Consider the following 19,242-nt stretch of genomic DNA (forward strand, 5'->3'; position numbering starts at 1 on the left):
CACGCACACACATCACAGTGAACTCCACCGTCCAGGCGGACGGTGGAATAAAATACTTACATCACTGTGGGCTCCATGTGGGGCCCACCACAATGTTTCTATGCCATCCAACCCGTTGATAAGGCCACATGGGCCTAGATGAAGGGTGAAAATAAATTTCACCCTGATCCAAAACTTCTATGGACCCCAAAAGGATTTCAAAGGTAGAAATCCAATCCCACTGTTTCCTACAGTGTGGGCCACCTGAGTCTTGGATCAAGCTGATTTTTGGGGTGGGCCCACGTCAGGGGGTGGCCCACCCGATGGACGGGTCAGATGTCAGATAAGCATCAAGGTGGGGCCCACGGCTACAGCCGTGCTTGGCTGTACGTGCGTCCGTCCGGGCGCTGGCGTGCGCAGGCAGCGCTGCTGTGTTATTTTTTTTTATTTCTGGAATTTCCATGGATTTTACAGGTGGGGTCCATATCCAGTGAATCCACTCCGTCCAGTAGCCCTCTATGGCTCAAGACAAGCAAACCAAGCCCAATATTGGGCATATTTCAACGTATAAAAGGTTTAGGGAAGGTTTCAATGGTGCAAACCACCATTTGCTACGGTATGGCCCACTAGGACCTCGAGTTGGCACCATATCTTGGTTCAACGCCTGAAATGGGGTCAAGAAAGGAATGGACGGCGTGGATTGAATACATGCATCAAGGTGGGGCCTGAACAAGTGGTCCACTCAAAAAGCTTGTAAATCAAGCTAATATTTTGTTCCCCTTAAACGTCCAGCGTCCCTGGACGATGGACTGATACGTAACACTTTAAGGTGGGCCCTGTTCAGGTGGACCACCAAATGATGGATGGTGATCACAACCTATTGAAAAGTGGGCCCATTCAAGTGGGCCACACAACCTCATTAACATCACAAAAATAAAATAAAATAAAAGAGAGAGAGATAGAGAGTGAGACCCGCGTGATGGAGGGACCCCGGCACTATAGGCCCTCCCTTGCACTAAATCATACATCAAGTGGGTCTCATTACATGTGGATCCATGAAATCGAAATCCAACGGTGGAGATCCCTTCTCCACTAAAATAGACGGTCTAGATGACCCTAAGCATGCAAGGAAATAAACATCATGATGGGGTCCATGGAGAATGGCCCCATCATGGAATGATCATGATGATCCAAGTGGGCCATCGGCCACATCTTAGGGTCCAAAGTGAGATCCAAACCATTGATCGGTTGGTCTCACTTGGCCCATCATAAAAAAATATCAAAATCTACCCTATCAAGGCACCCACCGCTTGATCTTCTTGCTCCCTTGGCTTCCTTAGCTCCTTGTGCTTCTCTTTGATGGAGGAAGATGAAAAATGGATGGTTGAGATGAGAGATGAAGGGGTAGGAAAGGTGGGCCTCACAAATGAAATTTTCTCACCATGGGAGGACTCATACCTATGGGATTTGCTTATGGGAGAGTTTGAAATGAGAGAGAGACTTGTAAGGGAGAAAGAGAGAGAGAGGGAGTGATGGGTGATGGAGTGATGGATGGGAGAGAGAGGGATGGGTGTGTAAGAACTTTTTGACTTTTTTGGCAAAAGTTGTAAGAGGAGTTATGGGTTGTAAGAAACTTTTTGACTTTTGGGGCTTGCTTGGGAAAGGGTGAAAGGTGATGTGTACTTGACATGATGGGATTGATGGGATTGATTGATTGATGTGACACCTCGTAGAGATTCCCTCAGAATTCGCACGCGCGGCGTTTCCTCGCACCAAACGCTGGCCCACATCTCCCAACCAGAGCATCGCATCAGCGAGCGAGTCGCGGCATCGGAACCGCGGCGACGACGCGGTCGCTAGGGTACAAGCCCTGGGTTGAGTCGACTCGGGTTGTCGGCACAAGAATCCAGGTCGCGCGTAAATACCGGTTAAGGGTCGAAGGTTGCCGGAATTCGACTGCGGAAGCCTATGGAACGGTACGGTCTAGGACACGGGGCTTACAATATGAGGACTGACATGATATTATAACACCCCGTCACTGTTGCACATGTGGGCGGGCACACGTGGGCGAACACTGATGTGGGCGAGGCTGAGGCCTGGGCGAGCTACCACACCGGGCGAGCTACCAGTGGTTAGCAGGCTACTGTACTGACAGGTTATTGAGCAGGAGTTGCATACTCATTCATTCATCCATTCACTATCCACTTGGGCTAGTGGTGCACAACTATTTGTTATGTTTACCTTTGCAATGGCCAGGATTTCGGTTGGGGCGCATGACTAACCTGAGATTAGGAGTATACGACATTGTGTTTGACTATCCAAATTTAGGTATGGGGCTGGTTTGGATAGAATTTCCTTGTGATGGACCCCATAGCCTGCGATACCACGTACTATCATCCCGACATCACTCTAGCTTAGTCATTTCATTCGCATCGCATATTGCATTTCATTAACGGCATATGACATTTTGGATTGCTACGTTTCTGCACTTATATGGCTTAGACGGACTTAGTAGGATCTGCATATTACATTGCATCTGGAGTATATGATATTTTGCTTATTATAATCTGTATTACGTACTCTGACATTATATGATTCATGGACTTACCAGTATATTTCCGCTTACTCTAATATTATATGATTCATGGACTTACCAGTATATTTTTGCTTACTCTGATATCGTAAGATTATGATCTTGTCAGTATTTCCGCTTATTCCGATGATGTATGATTTATGGGCTTTATTGTATACTTGACACTTACCTTACACACACTTTCACCACCCTCTAAGCTTTCTATAAGCTTATACACGATAGATGTATGCAGGTGGCGTTAGGTCGTAGCGTGTTGAACTTGGAGCGTGCAGCGGACTTCTGGATCTTTGATTTTGATACATATGTGTTTTCCTTTTAACATTATATTCAAATGTTTAAATTAGTGGATATGTGGTGATGTTGTTTTGTAATTCAATTATGCTTGTAGTTATGCTCTATTACAATTAAAAAAAATATACTAAAAATTCTCCTTGTAGGATTTCAGGATTGGAATCTAGCATGTGAGTGTCGGGAGCTGAGAATGGGGCACTATGGAGGCTGTCGGCGCCGGATTCGGCGATCGAAAATTTTGTGAGCCCGTTCTCCGAGTTTGGGGCGTGACAGCCATCGGCCCGAGGGGAGTCCTAGCTTTGATAACAATTGACGCAAGGATGAACATGATGAGGTCGATCACATCTTCCTCAGGGGGATAACTACTTCGAATCCATAAAGTTTCTCTGGACTCCTCACAAAAATTCTTGAATCCACGATTAAAAATAGAAACTAGAAATAATTCTAGAAAGTCGAACTAAATTTGTTGAATATTTATTGATGAAATAAATGAGTCTACAACCCTTTAAATAGGGATACGAAGACTTAGAATATGTTTAAGAATTAAACTACAACTAAAACTCCTTGAAATTCGTAACTTACTATAAATAGTAAATTTTCTATTTATAGTAAGTGTCCTATATGGCTTAACCACGTTATTCTCCTAATTTTTCTAAACACTTTTCATGTTGGGCGCAACTCCTAAAGCCTAACGGATGAAGAGTTATAATCAAACTAAAACTTACTATTTATAATAAAAACAGAATTAAACATGAAATTCGACCGTCGATACGATGGAATCTCGTAAATTCGGTGGGCGCAACCTGACATAGTGGGTTGGTTGGCTAAAGTAGCTCGTCCTACCTCAAAATCATATATGGTATGCTGAGTAACTCATTCCGGTTTGCGAGATATACCTCTTTTAAGGTTCTGGCGGTCTTGATGACTTCTACCTCCGATCGAGCCTTCTCTGATCCATCTTGGAGATGAAAGTGTCTGGGATCCACTCTACATCAGTTCCCTCTACTTCAAAAGAACTCGTCATCGAGTTTTCGTATTGCTTCGATTCTTAATACTCGGTCTGGTGCACTGTAACGATACCCGGATCAAAAGTTATGATCAATTTATGTTCCACCTTCTTTTGGTCCAACCATGCCAGGAATGTATCTGTGACACATTCTACATCAGACTATTGGCTCACCACCACTCGTGGTGAGCCGACCGTAGAACTTGTCTCTATTTTGCGATTTTAACGTTTGTAGGATTTGAATATACGTTGTTGTTAGGTTAAATGTACGCCAGTGGTTGTCGGCTTATGGCAGGCCGACAATCCACTTGGCACTATTTTGTTTGACAAAATAAGCTTCTTGACACTTGTGGGGGCGAAAAATGAAAGTAGAGATGATGGCATCACCATTGGCTCGCCGAAAAGCCTACTTTTTTATTTCGTCGATTGAGTCCATTGGTTGCTTATGTGAGGTGCTATGGACCCTTAATATACGCCACATTTAGATTTGCGATGCTTTGCAGGTTAAATATAGATGATTTCGGTGTGCTAATTAGGGTTTCAAAAGTGTTTGGATGATAGGCCGAGGGTTCTGCCCTTTTGATCAATTAGATACGTCGGTTGTTCCCGAGATGTGCATAGGGTTCAACCCTTTTAATCTATTGTTCCCAAGATGTGCCGACGGTTCTACTCTCTTAACCCATTAGATTTTCAATAGTCCTCGAGTTGCTTAAAGATGATTTTATCAAGTCTAAAGAGAGTTTAATCTCATTTTGAGTAATGTGTCTGCAGTAACTCAGATGTCCTAGTAGTGTTGATCGTTCTATATGGGGTCAAAACCTTCCATTGTGCATGTCTAATTATACAAACTTGGTGATTTCTAATACGTGTCCAATCCAAGGTAGGACCAACTGAAGAGCGGTCAGGATCTTGTGCATGTGAGCAACACGTATGGTGATTCAGATGATAATTAACTAAATAATGGCGTTTAGCACTATAGTGACAAATCTCGTTCTCTAAAGATTAATTTTCAACACCTGAGGTTTTCCTCGAGATATTATCCAGAAATCTCATCGAGAATAAAAATATTTGAAAATAAATAAATCTAAATTTTTAATAGAAAATTTTATAAAATATTACCACATTAGTATGATATTTACATCCTCATACCCTTTTAATTAAGTTTTTTACAAGCTTCCTCATTAATCAAGTTGTGAAATGGTTACTTCCCTTTTAATTAAGTTTAAAGAGTGATTTTTCTTAATGAAGAAAATGCCTACTAATTAACTATATTTATTAATAAGAATTAAATGGATACTTAAATGTAAATATCATTAATGATTTTTCATTATGAAAAAAATTACACACAAGCAAAAACAATATGCAAGTCCGATTGCATGGTAGTGGGGACATGGTTACTGGCGTCTGCTCTGTGGGACCTACCATGATGTATCCATGCCGTCTATCCATTCTTCCATATTATTTTAGGGCATGACCCAAAAAATGAGGTAGATCCAAATCTCAGGCAGACCATGCCATAGGAAACAGTGGTGATTGAATGACCAATATTAAAAATATTTCAGGGCCCACTGTAATATTTATTTTCCATCCAACATGTTGATTAGGTCACGCAGACCTGGATGAAGGAAAAAAAACAAATATCAACTTGCTCCAAAACTTTTGTAGCCCACAAGAATTTTTTAATGGTTGTAGTCCATCACCACTATTTCATGCAGTGTGGTCCACTTGAGATATCGAATTGCCTAATTTTTTTCGTTCCTGCCCTAAAATGATCTGGAAAATGAGTATACGGTGTGGATTAAAAACATACTTCATGAAACAGCCCACAGAGTACCGTATGTAATTCAGGTTAAAGGTACCGCTTGGTGTCTTTGCCGAGGCGGACGATGTGGGGCTTGCAGAGATATGTAACAAATCCACTCAATTCATCGGTTCTTAAATATCATTATAGGATCCCATTCTAAAGATCAGGCAGATCCAAGCTCATGCAGGCCACATTTCCTTAAATTGTGGGAATGCAAACATCAACCGCTGAAACCTTCCTTATCCGGCCATGATGTTCATAGGCCATCCAAAATATTCATAGTAGGGCTGAAAGTGCAGGTTCAACCTGACCGACCCATGACGGACCTGACGTTGGGTTGGGCTTGGGTAGAATATATTGGGTTCAGTCTCAGGCTTGGGCTATACAAACACCAACCCGATAAAACTTAGGTCCATCTTGGGTTGAAACCCTAGGTTGCCAAACCTTAACCTGAACCCAATCAAAATATAAGTTACTTATAAATTATAATTGAGTGCAGATCATTTATGTTGAAGGCACAAGAAAGTCCAATGTCATCGGGTCTCATTAGTTCATATCATTTCATTTTCGATGATTCCAAATTTCTCTCTCAAATAGATTTCATGCTTTTAAAGTAGTTGTTCTATATTTTAGCCTATTTATTTAAAAATAAAGTTCTTTATAATAAATAATTATAAATATAGTTAATAAAATTATATATATATATATATATATATATATATATATATATATATATATAAAATAAAACATGTATTGAAATATTATAAATTAATATAATGCGGAAAATATACCTGACCAATCCCGCTTGGGTTGAGAATTCCCAACCTAAGTTTGGGTTGGATTGAGTTGAGGTATAAGAACCTTGGGTTGGGCTTAAGGTTGAGCACCAACCCGACTATCATCCCTAATTCATAGGGTTATCATCAGTCATAGGGTTTGTTGTTGGGTGGCCCACATGAGTTTTGGGTCTGCCTAACTTTTAGAACCTTATCGGCTAAGGAAGTCCTGCAAGTACAGGTACTCACCGGCAGGGTGCGGCACTAACCATGAGGGCCACCTTGATGTATGTATTGTCCATCCATGCCATCCATCTGTTTTGCCGGCTCTTTTTAGGCTATGAACCCAAAAATTAAGTTGAGATCCAAATCTAAGATGGTCCATACCATAGGAAACGGTGCTGATTGATCACCCACCGTTAAAAACTTATTGGGGCCCACCGCAATGCCCATCATAACATTTATTTGGCATCCAACCTGTGGATATGGACACATATATCTGGATAAAGGGAAAAGGAAGATATCAGCTGGATCTAAAACTTTTGTAGCCCACAAGAAGTTTCTAATGGCGGGCCTTCATCACCACTGTTTGCTGCAATATGGTTCACCTGAGAATTGGATCTGTCTTAATTTTAGGCTGGTACGCTAAAATGATATGAAAATTTGGATGAACGGTGTGGATTAAACACATACGTCATAGTGGGGCCCACAGTGCCACATATGCAATCCATGTCCAGGTCAAAGACCAGGGGATGGTGGGCATTTTCTCATTTGAAGAAAAATCATTCTTTAAACTGACTGACGTCAGAGAAAACTCGCAGAAGGCAGGTGGCATAATGAAAACTTAATTAAAAGGAATGGGATGTAAATAACATAATAATGATATACTTTTTTGTAAAATTCCCTCACAATTGATCTATGATCAAAACAAACTTCTTTTTAGCTTTCTAGCTTTCAACCTTTAAATTCCTATCCCATGGCCGATGGACTTGTTCCATCGGTTCCTAGTTACTTGAATTCCGCCATCCAATCCGAGCTGGGAAAAGTGTTATCCTGTCACCGAGAGCTACAAGACCTTTCCAGAGCATTCAAAGCAATCCAAGCCCTTCTTCGTGATGCTGAGAAGAGACAGAAAAAGGAAGAAGCTCTGAGTGACTGGCTAGAGGAGATCAAAGATGTGGCCTACGACGTTGAGGACTTGCTGGACGAGTGGAAAACGGAATCCCTCAGATATGAAAACGAAGGGAGCAGAATCCCACCTCTTGCAAAGCGGGTATGCAACTCCGTCTTACGTATTCTTAATGTTGATGAAACAGTTGATGAACTAGGCTTTCATGTAAAATTGAGCATGGAGATGGGTCGTAGATTAAAAAATATCAGAGAAAGGCTCAATGCGATATGTAGTGAGAAGTCTAATTTCCATTTGGAGGAAAGCATAGATAGCAGGATGGAGATGATGGAGAGGAAAACTAGTTCGTTGGTCGATGAAACGGTGATTATTGGTAGGACTCCAGATAAAGAAAGGATCATACCTTGGTTGCTAAGTGACAGTAGTCATGTCAGTAACGAGATTCCCGTCATTTCTATAATTGGTTTAGGGGGATTAGGAAAGACTGCTCTTGCTCAATTAATATACAATGATGAGCGAGTTACTCGACACTTCCAGAAAAGAATGTGGGTTCATGTTTCGGATGATTTTAATGAGAGTAGAATTTGTAAAGCAATCATTGAATCGGTAGAGGGTCGACCTGCCCCTAGTTTCTCCGAATGGGAAATGGTACAAAATCATCTATGGAATGTCTTGAAAGGGCAGCAATTTTTACTTGTACTTGATGATATCTGGAATGAAAATCAAGAAAAGTGGGATAAATTGAGGATTCCTCTGAAAGGTAGAGTAAGTGGAAGTAGAATTTTGATCACGACTCGCAATGAAGCCGTGCTAAAAACTATGGGGGCCACAAAATGGCATCAACTGGCACCCCTATTAGAAAGTGATTCTTGGTCATTGTTCAGTAACATTGCTTTTTGGGAAATTAAAACAGAGGAATGTGCAGCGTTCAAAGAAATTGGCAAAGAAATTGCAAGAAAGTGTGACAGAATACCTCTTATTATAAAAAGAATAGCAAATGCGTTGCGTTTCCTGAGGACCAGAAGGGAGTGGCAGCTTCTGTTGGAGAGTGAAACATGGGATTTTCCAAATGTTACAAGAGGCGTCGTACTTGATCTTCAATTAAGTTATGAAAATATGCCTCCTTACTTGAAGCGTTGCTTTGCCTTTTGCTCTATATTTCCTAAGGATCATGTTATAGAGAGGGATACATTAATCAAGTTGTGGATGGCCCAGGGCTTTCTTCCAGAGGAAAGTGCAGTGATGGAATGTATAGGTGATGGGTATTTTTACGATCTACTAGGGCGATCCTTGTTTGATGCTCCAATAACAGATTGCTTTGGCAATGTCATGCACTGTAAGATGATGGATATTGTTCATGACTTCTTCCAAACTGTCATGAGAGAATGCTATACCGTGAACGTTAAATTTTCAAACAGCATCCCCCTGCATGTGCGCCATGTCTCATTGAAATGTAGTGACGATTTATCAGCAATTCCAGTAAACTTGTGCAAAGCCAAGAATCTGCGCACGCTCCTGTTCATTGGATGGTCAAGAATCACTGTGCTGGCTGATGATTTTTTTGAAAATTTCAGGTGCCTCAGAGCATTAGATTTGAGTGGTACAAAGTGTTCTTGGCTTCCAATGTCCTTGGAGGACTTGAAACTTTTAAGATACCTAAACTTATCTACCACTCGAATAACAAGGTTGCCTGAATTCATATGCCGACTGTATCTATTGCAAACCTTGAAACTGAACGGGTGCGGCCAACTGTCTGAATTTCCCAAAGAGATGTGGAAGCTTGCAATGCTAAGGCATCTGGAAATTGAAGGTACCTTGTTAATGCACACTTCACCCCATTGGATTGGAAGATTAACTTCCCTTAGAACATTGTCAAAGTTTATTGTTGGGGAAAGGATGGAATGCAGGATTGGGGAACTTAAAAACCTCAATCTCCTCCAAGGAGAGTTAGCAATATACCATTTGGAGAGGGTGTTAAATGAGGACGAAGCCAAGGAAGCAGAACTAATGAATAAGAAATACCTTTGCCTTTTGGAATTGTATGATGGCAATTGTCAGAGAGTGTTACAAGATGATGTAGCAAAGAGGATTGAGGGTGTATTTGAAGGCCTTCGACCTGGCACAAACCTAGAAGAACTGAAAATATCGGGTTACATGGGATTTAAGTTCCCGGGGTGGATAGAAGATGCATCGTTCTCCAACCTAATTAACATTACTCTTCGTGATTGTCATGGGTGTATAAAATTACCAGCACTTGGGACACTACCATCCCTCAAATACCTTACAATAGAAGGAATGGATAGGGTGAAATTCATCGGTCTGGAATTCTATGGGAACAATGATAGTGGAGGCGTAACAAGTGCAGCTGCAGCATTCCCTAAGTTAGAGACACTCGTTTTGGAGGGAATGTATAATTTGATGGAGTGGGTTGGGAGAGAAGATGGAGGAATGCCGTCTCTCCTTGAATTACGTATTGCGAATTGCCCCAGGTTAATGAAAGTGCCATCGTTCCTTCATGGTAAACTGTGGAGAGTAGATCTTGAATCACCAAGAATGTATTGGGCATCATGCGTTTCTGAATCCGTCGAGTGTTTTGCAGTTAAAAAAATCCGGGACATCAGCGTGTTCATCCACCTGCCATTCCCTCACAACCTCAAGTACTTGGTGATAGGAGGGTCAGGTATTCATGGGTTTCCTAATGGGATACAGAAACTCTGTGGGCTCCAGATGCTTCACATTAGACACTGCCATGGACTGACACATCTGCCCAAAGAGCTCAGAGACCTCCGGAACCTTCGCCAACTGAAGATCGTGGACTGTCGATATTTAGAAAAATGGTGTGAAAAATATGCCGAGAACGATCAGCAACAAGCGATGTCACACATCCCTAATATCTGGATCGGCAACCGAGAGATCAAGCGAGATGGGCGAGAAGTCGCTGGACAAGCAAGGTAAGAGCCTTTTACTCCTCTTTTCAACTCCTGCATTGCATCTGTACTTAGTCATCAGGTTGGCCAAAATAAATATTTAGGGGTGTGCAGGACTGGGATTTGCTTTCTTCTCTGTTTCTGACCTCTGCACCCACATTCCATCAAAACACTACCCACAATGCATCCCAGATGCATCCAATCTGTCAAAATGGCATGTCAGTATAACATCCTAGCCATGTATCAGGTGGATCACACCGTCTAAAGATCTGGCTAAAACACAAGGTGTTCAATTATCAGGGAAGCCACACATTTACAAAAGCAATGGACAACTACAAACAAACCTTTTGAACTTTTTTTTTCATCATATTTCTAAATGTGTGACACCAACCTCATAATTAAATAGCCTGAGTTTTCTTATCAACTGATTTTAAACAGTGGATCCGTTGGTATACACAGAACCGATTCCTGTCAGATGTTCAGTTTGCATCACATCGCCTACATCTGCGGTCCACAATCACAGTACACGTGTCCTGGCACACAGATGAGTACTGATTAATGAACAGTCCAGTTCCAGCATTTGTTTGCCATGTTGGAATTTGTGGGCTAACAGTGCATATCATTTCCTGTCTCTTATATCTAATGGAGAATTTTTCTGTTGTTGGTTCCATGGGATGGAGCAGTGGCGGAACGACATACGGCGCCCAAGGGATTCGGCTATAGCATGATAGGTATGGAATTTTATTTCATTTTCTGTTTGTAATCTCTAGCATTACGGGCACATTATTGTGCTGACCTGTGCACACAGCCAGGCATGTAAAATGGCAAATGTGTAGGACATTCTAGCCATGTATGAGATGAGACATATCATCTTAGAGCATTTGATCAAAAACTCAGGCTGTTTGGTCATCAGGTTGCTGAACTTTTTCTTTTTCCAAAGCAGTGGATAGCCTAATAAAATTTCTTTCTTTCAGTGTTTTTTTATCTGCTGGCATCGCTTTTCAAAACAAGTGGCCGGCTTAATAGTTAGACAGCCGGAGTATTTGATGAAATGATTTGTGGATCTGCCAAATACATTGATTGTATTGTTGGTGGAGCAACCATAGTGGGCCCTGCTAAGAGAAAATTTCTATTGTATGGTGATGATACTGTGACATTGCGATTAGAGTGTGAAGACACCTACACTATATATCCATTGAGGCACTCTCACAGAAGCTGCAAGAGTGCATCTGTGCTTGCCAGTTCGCCGTGAAATTGGATAAAGCCCTTCTTTACAAGGTTTTCGAATGACTAGCGTGTATTATAAATGTGATATCACAATCTATTCACAATATCACAGATATTCTCTATTACCTATGTGGTCCATGCCACCCCTCATGCCATGGGATAGCTGGATGCACCATCCCTCTCCATTGCCCATAACTTTCTCCTCTATTACTCTCTTTAACTTCTTCCCCACTCTCTCCCAATCTCTTTTCTTTTTCTTCTTGTTCCTTTTTTATTCCTATATGGATCCCTTGGTCATAGAAAAAAGAACAGAGAAGAAAGAAAAGAGAAAGAAGTAGAAAATGGGGCTTGCTTATGATTGATCAAGACCTAGACTACTGGCTTATCATCATTGACCTCATATAGTGAGCTAAGGAGGCTCATTTGACTTGTGGTTGATTTAAGCTGGTCGCCGTGTTTTGGTGTTTTAGCTCCTAATTCAGTCCCATTGTGCAGTTGAATCAATCAATCTACACCATCCATCAAATAGTAATCCACTTCCAACCAACACTGACACCCAATAGTCATAAGTCGACAAGGTGTGGCTGCAGGTTCGTTTCTGCATGTCTCCCTCATATATTTTGGATTTTTAAGGCATGCATGCCAATGTGTGTTGCTGTGAAACTCTCAACTTAACTTTGGATTTTTAAGGCATGTAACGGTGTGAAACTCTCAAGGACAGTAAGACTGCAATATTTGTGTGGTGTGCATGTTACATTTGGATGTTAAGGCATGTGCCATTGTAATCTTCCTTCGTGTTTTCTAATGCAATATGTTGTGTGCCAAGAACTATAAAAGATGTTAAAAAATGAACAGGTGTTTTGGAATGCAATTACATGCCATGAAGAGAAAAACAGGTTAAAAATGAGGAGGTTAGCTGACCCCAGCAAGCTAACTGATTTCAATCAACCAAGACATCAAGAGGCATCATGATTTACTACTTGAGCTTGCAAATTTGAATAATGTTGCAATCGATGCACCAGAGCGAGTTAATGGATATTTCATGGTAAGATTAATTTTCATTTAATCTTCCGAAAATGAACTGTGGAGGCTGTGTGAGGATCCAAATTGGGCTGCTGCTCTGTAGTCTGTTGAACAGCCTGGCTTCTCTGCTGGTTGATGCTTGGATCCCCTTCCATTTCTGGGAGCACTATGCTATCTGCTTTCTCAGGTGCTGCTGTATTTGTTGTTCTGGTAGCTTTATCTTGAATGCATGCCAGCTCTGTCCTACTCCGCTGCTGTTTCTTCATCTCTGTCAACAGTTTCTCTTCAACAGTTGCCTACATGGTGATGTAGAGTGGGTCGCGGACACTTTCATGGCAAAGATGGACCAGAGAAGGCCCGATCGGAGGTGGAAATGATCCGGACCGTCAGAACCTTAAAACAACCATATCTTGCAAACTGGATTGAGTTATTGGACATATCATATATGATTTTGGGGTAGGAGAAGCTACTTTAGCCAACCAACCTGCTATACCAGGTTTCCCCATGCCGGATTCGTGAGATTCCATCTGATCGATGGTCAAAAGTCCCTTTTAATTTCATTTTTAATATAAATAGTAAGTTTTAGTTTGATCAGAACTTTTGATTCTTTGAGTATTAGGAGTCATGCCCAACATGAAAAGGGCTTAGAAAAATTAGGAGAATAACGTGGTTAGGCCAAATTGGACACTTGTTATTTTTGGCCGAAAACTATGAAGTCTAGTAGGAATGATGACCTTCTATAAATAGTAAGTTTACTATTTATAGTAAGTAATGTTTTTAGAGAGTTTGAGTCTAAAACTCCGCCCTAGGTTTGAACTCATTATTTAAAGGATTGTAATTTCATTTTTAATCATCAATCAATTTATTTTTGAATTTATTAGAAATTATTTCTATTTTATCCCTCATGGATTTGAGGAAACACTATGAGGAATCTAGAGAGCTCCGTGGATTTGGAGTAGTTATCTCTGAGGAAGACGGTAATCGACCTCATCACGTCCTTCCCTGCATCAATTGGAATCAGAGCGAGGACTCGCCACTAGTGCACACTCGGTATCATATGGGGCCCACTATGATGTTTTTATGAAATTTGTTCCATCCATTAAGCTATACTGCCACCGATGGCACATCAGTCTATTCCTTTAGGTAGATACACAACTCAGATGACCAATATTAAATGGATTTTTAGTTAAAAGTGCCTATTACTGACAATCTAACACCTAAACTAATCGTCAACGATCTCCGGGGTTCCTAAGGGTATTTAGGTGGAATTAAATAGTTACTTAAATATTAATTAACTAGATTATATGGTTTAGGATTGAACTATTCATCGGAATGTCAGATCCCGATAGTAGATTTGATGAAAAAATGGAGTAGATCAAATGATCAAGTAGGTCACATTAATAAACTCGTCTACGGTTGAAATCTTCCATATTCTAAACTTGATCACTACGTGGAGTCATTTTGTGTTTGACACTCATTGAAGCATACTTGCATTCGAAGAGATCTTTAGTTGATCTTCCTTCGATGTTATCAATCTGTCTTTAATGCGATAGCACAAACCCTTACAGATGCTTTTAAGATAACGAATCAGCGCATGTCATGTGGCAATGATTAGAAGAGCCACTTAAAAGTAGTAAGTGGTACGTCTATAAAACACCAGTCGAGAGAACATATCCTATTACATATCTGGCTATAAATACATTCGAGTGAGGCCATCTCTCACAATCCTTCCTAAATGAGAGATCTTCTAAGAGATGTGTAGAGAGTTTGTATCATTTGAGAAGGATGTAAATATCCGGAGATTGGACCCTTATCCATCCAATCCGATTATGATTTGGACCCAAATTATGAGAGACAAACAAATCAACCAAATCGAGTCCTAAGTCATACATTAATCAGCATAAAGAGAATAGGAGAGCTCGATGAATGATCTAATCTGTCTAATAACCAATAAGTATTAGATGGATCTGGTCTGTCCAACATCACGAAGATCAAAAGAGACCAAGGGATTGCATAGACATACCATATGATGATCTTATCTAGGGATCGTGGTTCAATTGGGATCAAAAGTTTGGGAGATCATGATCTAGTGGATCTGGTTCATCCTTTCCTTCCAACACTCTAAACCATCAATAAATAGGGCCTCAAGCTAAATGCAAAAGGTGGTTGAATCTGGACCAACCAACACCTCGAGTGGAGGAGATGGGCCACCAGATGAGTGGCCATGATCAATTTGAGGTTAGGCATCAGCCCTTGAGGTTCCCCAGATTGATCCTGAATCCAATTAGTGGGACACGAAGATCTCCACGAAGGATCAATTACAAGAAGAAGATTTGAAAAGCCAGTAGTCCCAAATCTGTCGAGAAGATTTTCTTATTCAGAACTCACGATGCAAGCAAAGAGGATCTAGGATCAGTAAGGAAACCCAACAAGGGTTTTGCCACCTCGACAAGCTATAAAAGGAGTATAGGAAGAAGAGCATGAGTCCCCACGCCAAACACATCTATCTACTTTTAATTTATCTTTCATTTATCATAGCATAGCTTAGCCTAGTTCTAGCATAGATCACTATTGTTTAGCCTAGTTGTAGCATAGATCAAATATCCGCAACCATAAGTTATTGGATCATGATCGTTTGAGTTCCGATTTAGCCGATCATACCTATCCAGTCACATCCTGCTAACTAGAGCTGTACACGAGTCGAACCGAGTCGAGCTTAGCATAGTTCGACTCAGCTCGGCCACTAACTGACCCCAGCTCAAACTCGGATTGGCTCGGTCCTCGAGCTTGACTGGCTGGCTTGGCTCGGTTCAGTCAGTAGCTCAGGCCAGTTCGAGTTGAGTTTGAGCCAGAATCGAGCCTTTGCGGCATTTTCTCAAACACATGGAGTGCACTTTCAATTTCTCACGGTATGTAAAATGGCAGCAGCAGTTTACATGTATTTCATCAAACACTCAGTAGGCAACATAAAAATCAAGATACAATGGTATTTGTTTCATATCCATACCTTCCTCGCCACCAGTCGACACTTCGTTGAGTCATTTCATCAAACACTTTGTAAGCAACATCAATATCAAAATAATCGAGTCACCGAACTGGTTCAATTCGAGTTGGGGTTTGATCCGAGTCGAGTCAAGCTCGGGCAAGCTCAAACTCAACTCGAAATTTTTTTGAGCTAAAAAAATCATCTCGAACTCAGTTTCGAACCGAGTCGAATTAAGCTTTTTCGAGTCGAGTCGAGTGAGCTAACCGAGCTAACTCTGTTCATGTACAACTTTATTGCTAACCAATCGGCTCGATCGTTTGTTTCAATAGATAGATTAGGTATTTATTTTCTCATTTATTTATTTATTTGGTTTTTTGATACTTTGTCGATTGTAATGGGCTATACATTCAAATCTCAATAAAACTGACATTGGTTTGCCTTTTTTTATTTTTTTATTTATATGTTCATTTTTATTCTTTTGATAAATTTCAAGCTAAAGTATTGTTGAAAGAATAAGTTCTTAAGTCCATTGACATGAGGAAAATTTAATCCATATGAAAGGACTAACCCCTGCCCTTTTAAAGATCACTTGATCACTGATTACAATCGGTAGTTGAGAGGATAGTGGGATCACTACCTCCAATCTTTAATCAGTATAACTCAACTTGGGACTCCAACAGTTCAATCAAATATTGAATCGAGTAGACTTTAGCTTGCACGTTATAATCACTCATCAAATACAAGCCTTTGCGGAGACATGTGGCCTAATGTTTGATTGTATTGACGCAACAATCTATATGCTAGTATTTTTTATAGGTAGACCACCACGCGTGGGTTTCATAATGCTGTACCCTATTTCTGACTGTTCTTAGAAAATTCAATTAAAAAGGACACATGTTATAGCAAGAGAAAGATATAGCATGCTAAAAATCTTCAAAGATACTTGGAGTGCTTTTAACAAGATCACAGCTGATAGGATGATAAGATATGGAGTAAATGAAAGGTATTTAAAAGCAAACCAAATGGCCGAGAGGCATTCAGGAGGCAGTCGAGAGGTATCCAAAAGTAGATCGAGCAGCCGAGAAGCATATAGAAGCGAAACACGACTGAAGCACGGTCAAGCGTCCAGAAGTGAATAGTGGCCAAGAGGCTGAAGGGCGATCGAGCGTTCAAAAATAGATGGCAACCAAGAGACACAGAACCCAACTAACATAAAAGAAAAAAGAAAAAAAGAAAAAGAAAAGAGAAGGATCTAGAAATGAGAAGAATTTAGAAAGGCTTTTGGACTGTTGTAACCACTATAATAATGGAAAAAGGGTCTGGAATAATAAGCTACAACAGAAATCTATAAATAGTAGAAGAATGTAACAGAAAGAAAACCCAATTCCAACACAACAATAAATCAAAACAAGCTTATCAATTTATCTTTTATCTTAGGTTATTCTAAGAGTAACAATAATCAAGTAGCGGTAATTCTTAGCCATAATCTTTAGTTGTAATCTAAGTCTACGCTCATACATTTGATTTGTATTTTTTCTAATATCAAGCAGTTCTTTTAAGAGAGGCGTTCTTACAGTTGTTCCGATGACCAATTGTGAGTTTTTCCTTTTGTTTGATTTGCACTGGTATTTTGAAAGTCCTTTCTTGTCGAAGGCACAAAGTAAACCATTTTTGGAGGAAGAACCCTACCATCCGATTATCGCATGATCGTTATCAAATTCTGCAAGTGGCTAAGTAAGAAACCGATCTTCTCATAATCGGGTCATATACGTTCATTTTAGACAAATTTGCTTATTTTGGCATTTGGGGTCAAAGTTGATCGGTTTAGATCGAGCCATTGTATCGATTCTAGCATGCCCGCATAATTAAAAACAAACTGAGGAATCAACATTTTTGGCATGCCTGGTGGGACTATAATATGAGTCAGTATGAATATTCATACTGGAACAACATGAGCCAGTTTAAAAGTGAGGTGAAAGCAAGATGCCCAATAGATCCTATTGAGATTATGTCAGCCAAAATGCTGATAGGCAACTAGGAATTTAGCATATCATTGAACAGTTACGAGTTCAACCGTAATTTTAGGCAGATGGATCACCAGTGATGCCGAAAACATGAATCGGATGATGGCTTTCTTTGCCAAAAGAACATCCGTGGCACCTCAGCAACGGGTCAATATTAGTTTTATCGAAAATCTGGCACCGATACCACCAGTACAACCCATGGAGCTAACACCACAACCGACACTACAAGTACCTCTTCTGCAATAGAATACACCTTTTGTAGTGCAGGAAGTGTGGATGCCACCTGTTGAATTTAAGCTTCCGGAACGGAGGTCAGGAATATTGTTCCTAAAGAAGGAAACCAAGGCATACCTAAGGGCAACTTTTCCCTAGAAATCCATCGTATCATGGAAGATAAAACTAAGTAGGCCTTAAACCACCTCCAATGGCTAAATATGGTTGTTTAAATCGTAACCAAATTATTCAAAAGGTCTAGGAGGTAGCAGGCCAAGTTGTCACGCCCTAAACTTGGAAAACGGGCTCACAAAATTCTCGATCGCCGAATCCGGCGCCTACAGCCTCCGTAGTATCCCATTCTCGGATTCCAGCACTCACATGCCAGATTCCAATCCTGAGATCCTACGAGGAGAATTTTTAGTTTGAAATTTTTTTTGTAATGGAGCATAACTACAAGCATAACCAAGTCACAAAACAACATCACCACATATCCACTATATCAAAACTTTAAGTACACTGCGGAAAGGGAAATACAGGGTGATCAAAAAGCTCCAAAATGATCAGATGCACACTCCTGCCTCAGCGCTGCTGTTGTCCAACGCTACTTGCACGCAATGGTCGTGCATAATCTTACAAAAGCTTAGAGGGTGGTGTAAGTGTGTGCGCAAGGCAAGCGCCAAATGTATGATATCAGAGTAATGCAGAAAGATGCGGTAAGTCCATGAATGCTATCAGGTGTACCAAAGCTATGTGATGCAAGGCATGAATGCTATCGGCCATACCAAGGCCATGCGATGCGAGGCCTATGTAGCCAAATGTCATATACGAGATGCAAAACAAGCATGTCAGTCCTCATCAAGTACACATATCAGTGCAGTTCCCCTCTGGATATCACCGTGTCTAGTACACTCACACTGACTGCCTCCTCCCTAACTGCACAGCCAAGCAAGTGGAAGAGACCACACTATTCGCCTGACTAGTATTCTGTCAATACCTACCCGGCTCGTCGATAGCGGACTCATTTACGAGCTGGTCAAACTCAGCCTAGCTTATAGCCCCCTCACTCGGGAGGATAAGGCCATACCCCCTTCTAACCGACCACGACACAGTGGGAGACACGGCTTACTGGTATTCGGCACTCGGGCGCTCGTGTATCCACTCAGTCTAGGCGTTGGAGCATCCCCTGGTACCAAAAAGGTTCTGAGATTTTCACCTAAGGACATCCTAAGTGCCCACAATGCTAGAGTCAATATTTATGGTA

At 40.9% G+C, this 19,242-nt stretch overlaps 1 protein-coding gene across 1 annotated transcript; it reads left to right on the forward strand.

The window, feature by feature from the left end:
- Positions 1-7,384: 7,384 nt before the first annotated feature.
- Positions 7,385-12,574, forward strand: LOC131251534 (putative disease resistance protein RGA3). Its single transcript, XM_058252290.1, has 3 exons — positions 7,385-10,529; positions 11,189-11,236; positions 12,228-12,574. The coding sequence occupies exons 1-2, from the start codon at positions 7,426-7,428 to the stop codon at positions 11,226-11,228; spliced, it is 3,144 nt and encodes a 1,047-aa protein (XP_058108273.1). The 5' UTR covers positions 7,385-7,425; the 3' UTR covers positions 11,229-11,236; positions 12,228-12,574.
- Positions 12,575-19,242: the final 6,668 nt, after the last annotated feature.

This window comes from Magnolia sinica, chromosome 7, assembly GCF_029962835.1.
Source record: "Magnolia sinica isolate HGM2019 chromosome 7, MsV1, whole genome shotgun sequence".
NCBI classification, from domain to species: Eukaryota; Viridiplantae; Streptophyta; class Magnoliopsida; order Magnoliales; family Magnoliaceae; genus Magnolia; species Magnolia sinica.

Bases quoted from the DNA above. Each gene is read 5' to 3' on its own strand.
- LOC131251534 (XM_058252290.1), top strand. From the start codon at position 7,426: ATGGCCGATGGACTTGTTCCATCGGTTCCTAGTTACTTGAATTCCGCC. The intron at 10,530-11,188 runs GTAAGAGCCTTT...GGGATGGAGCAG, and splicing joins GAAGTCGCTGGACAAGCAAG to TGGCGGAACGACATACGGCG.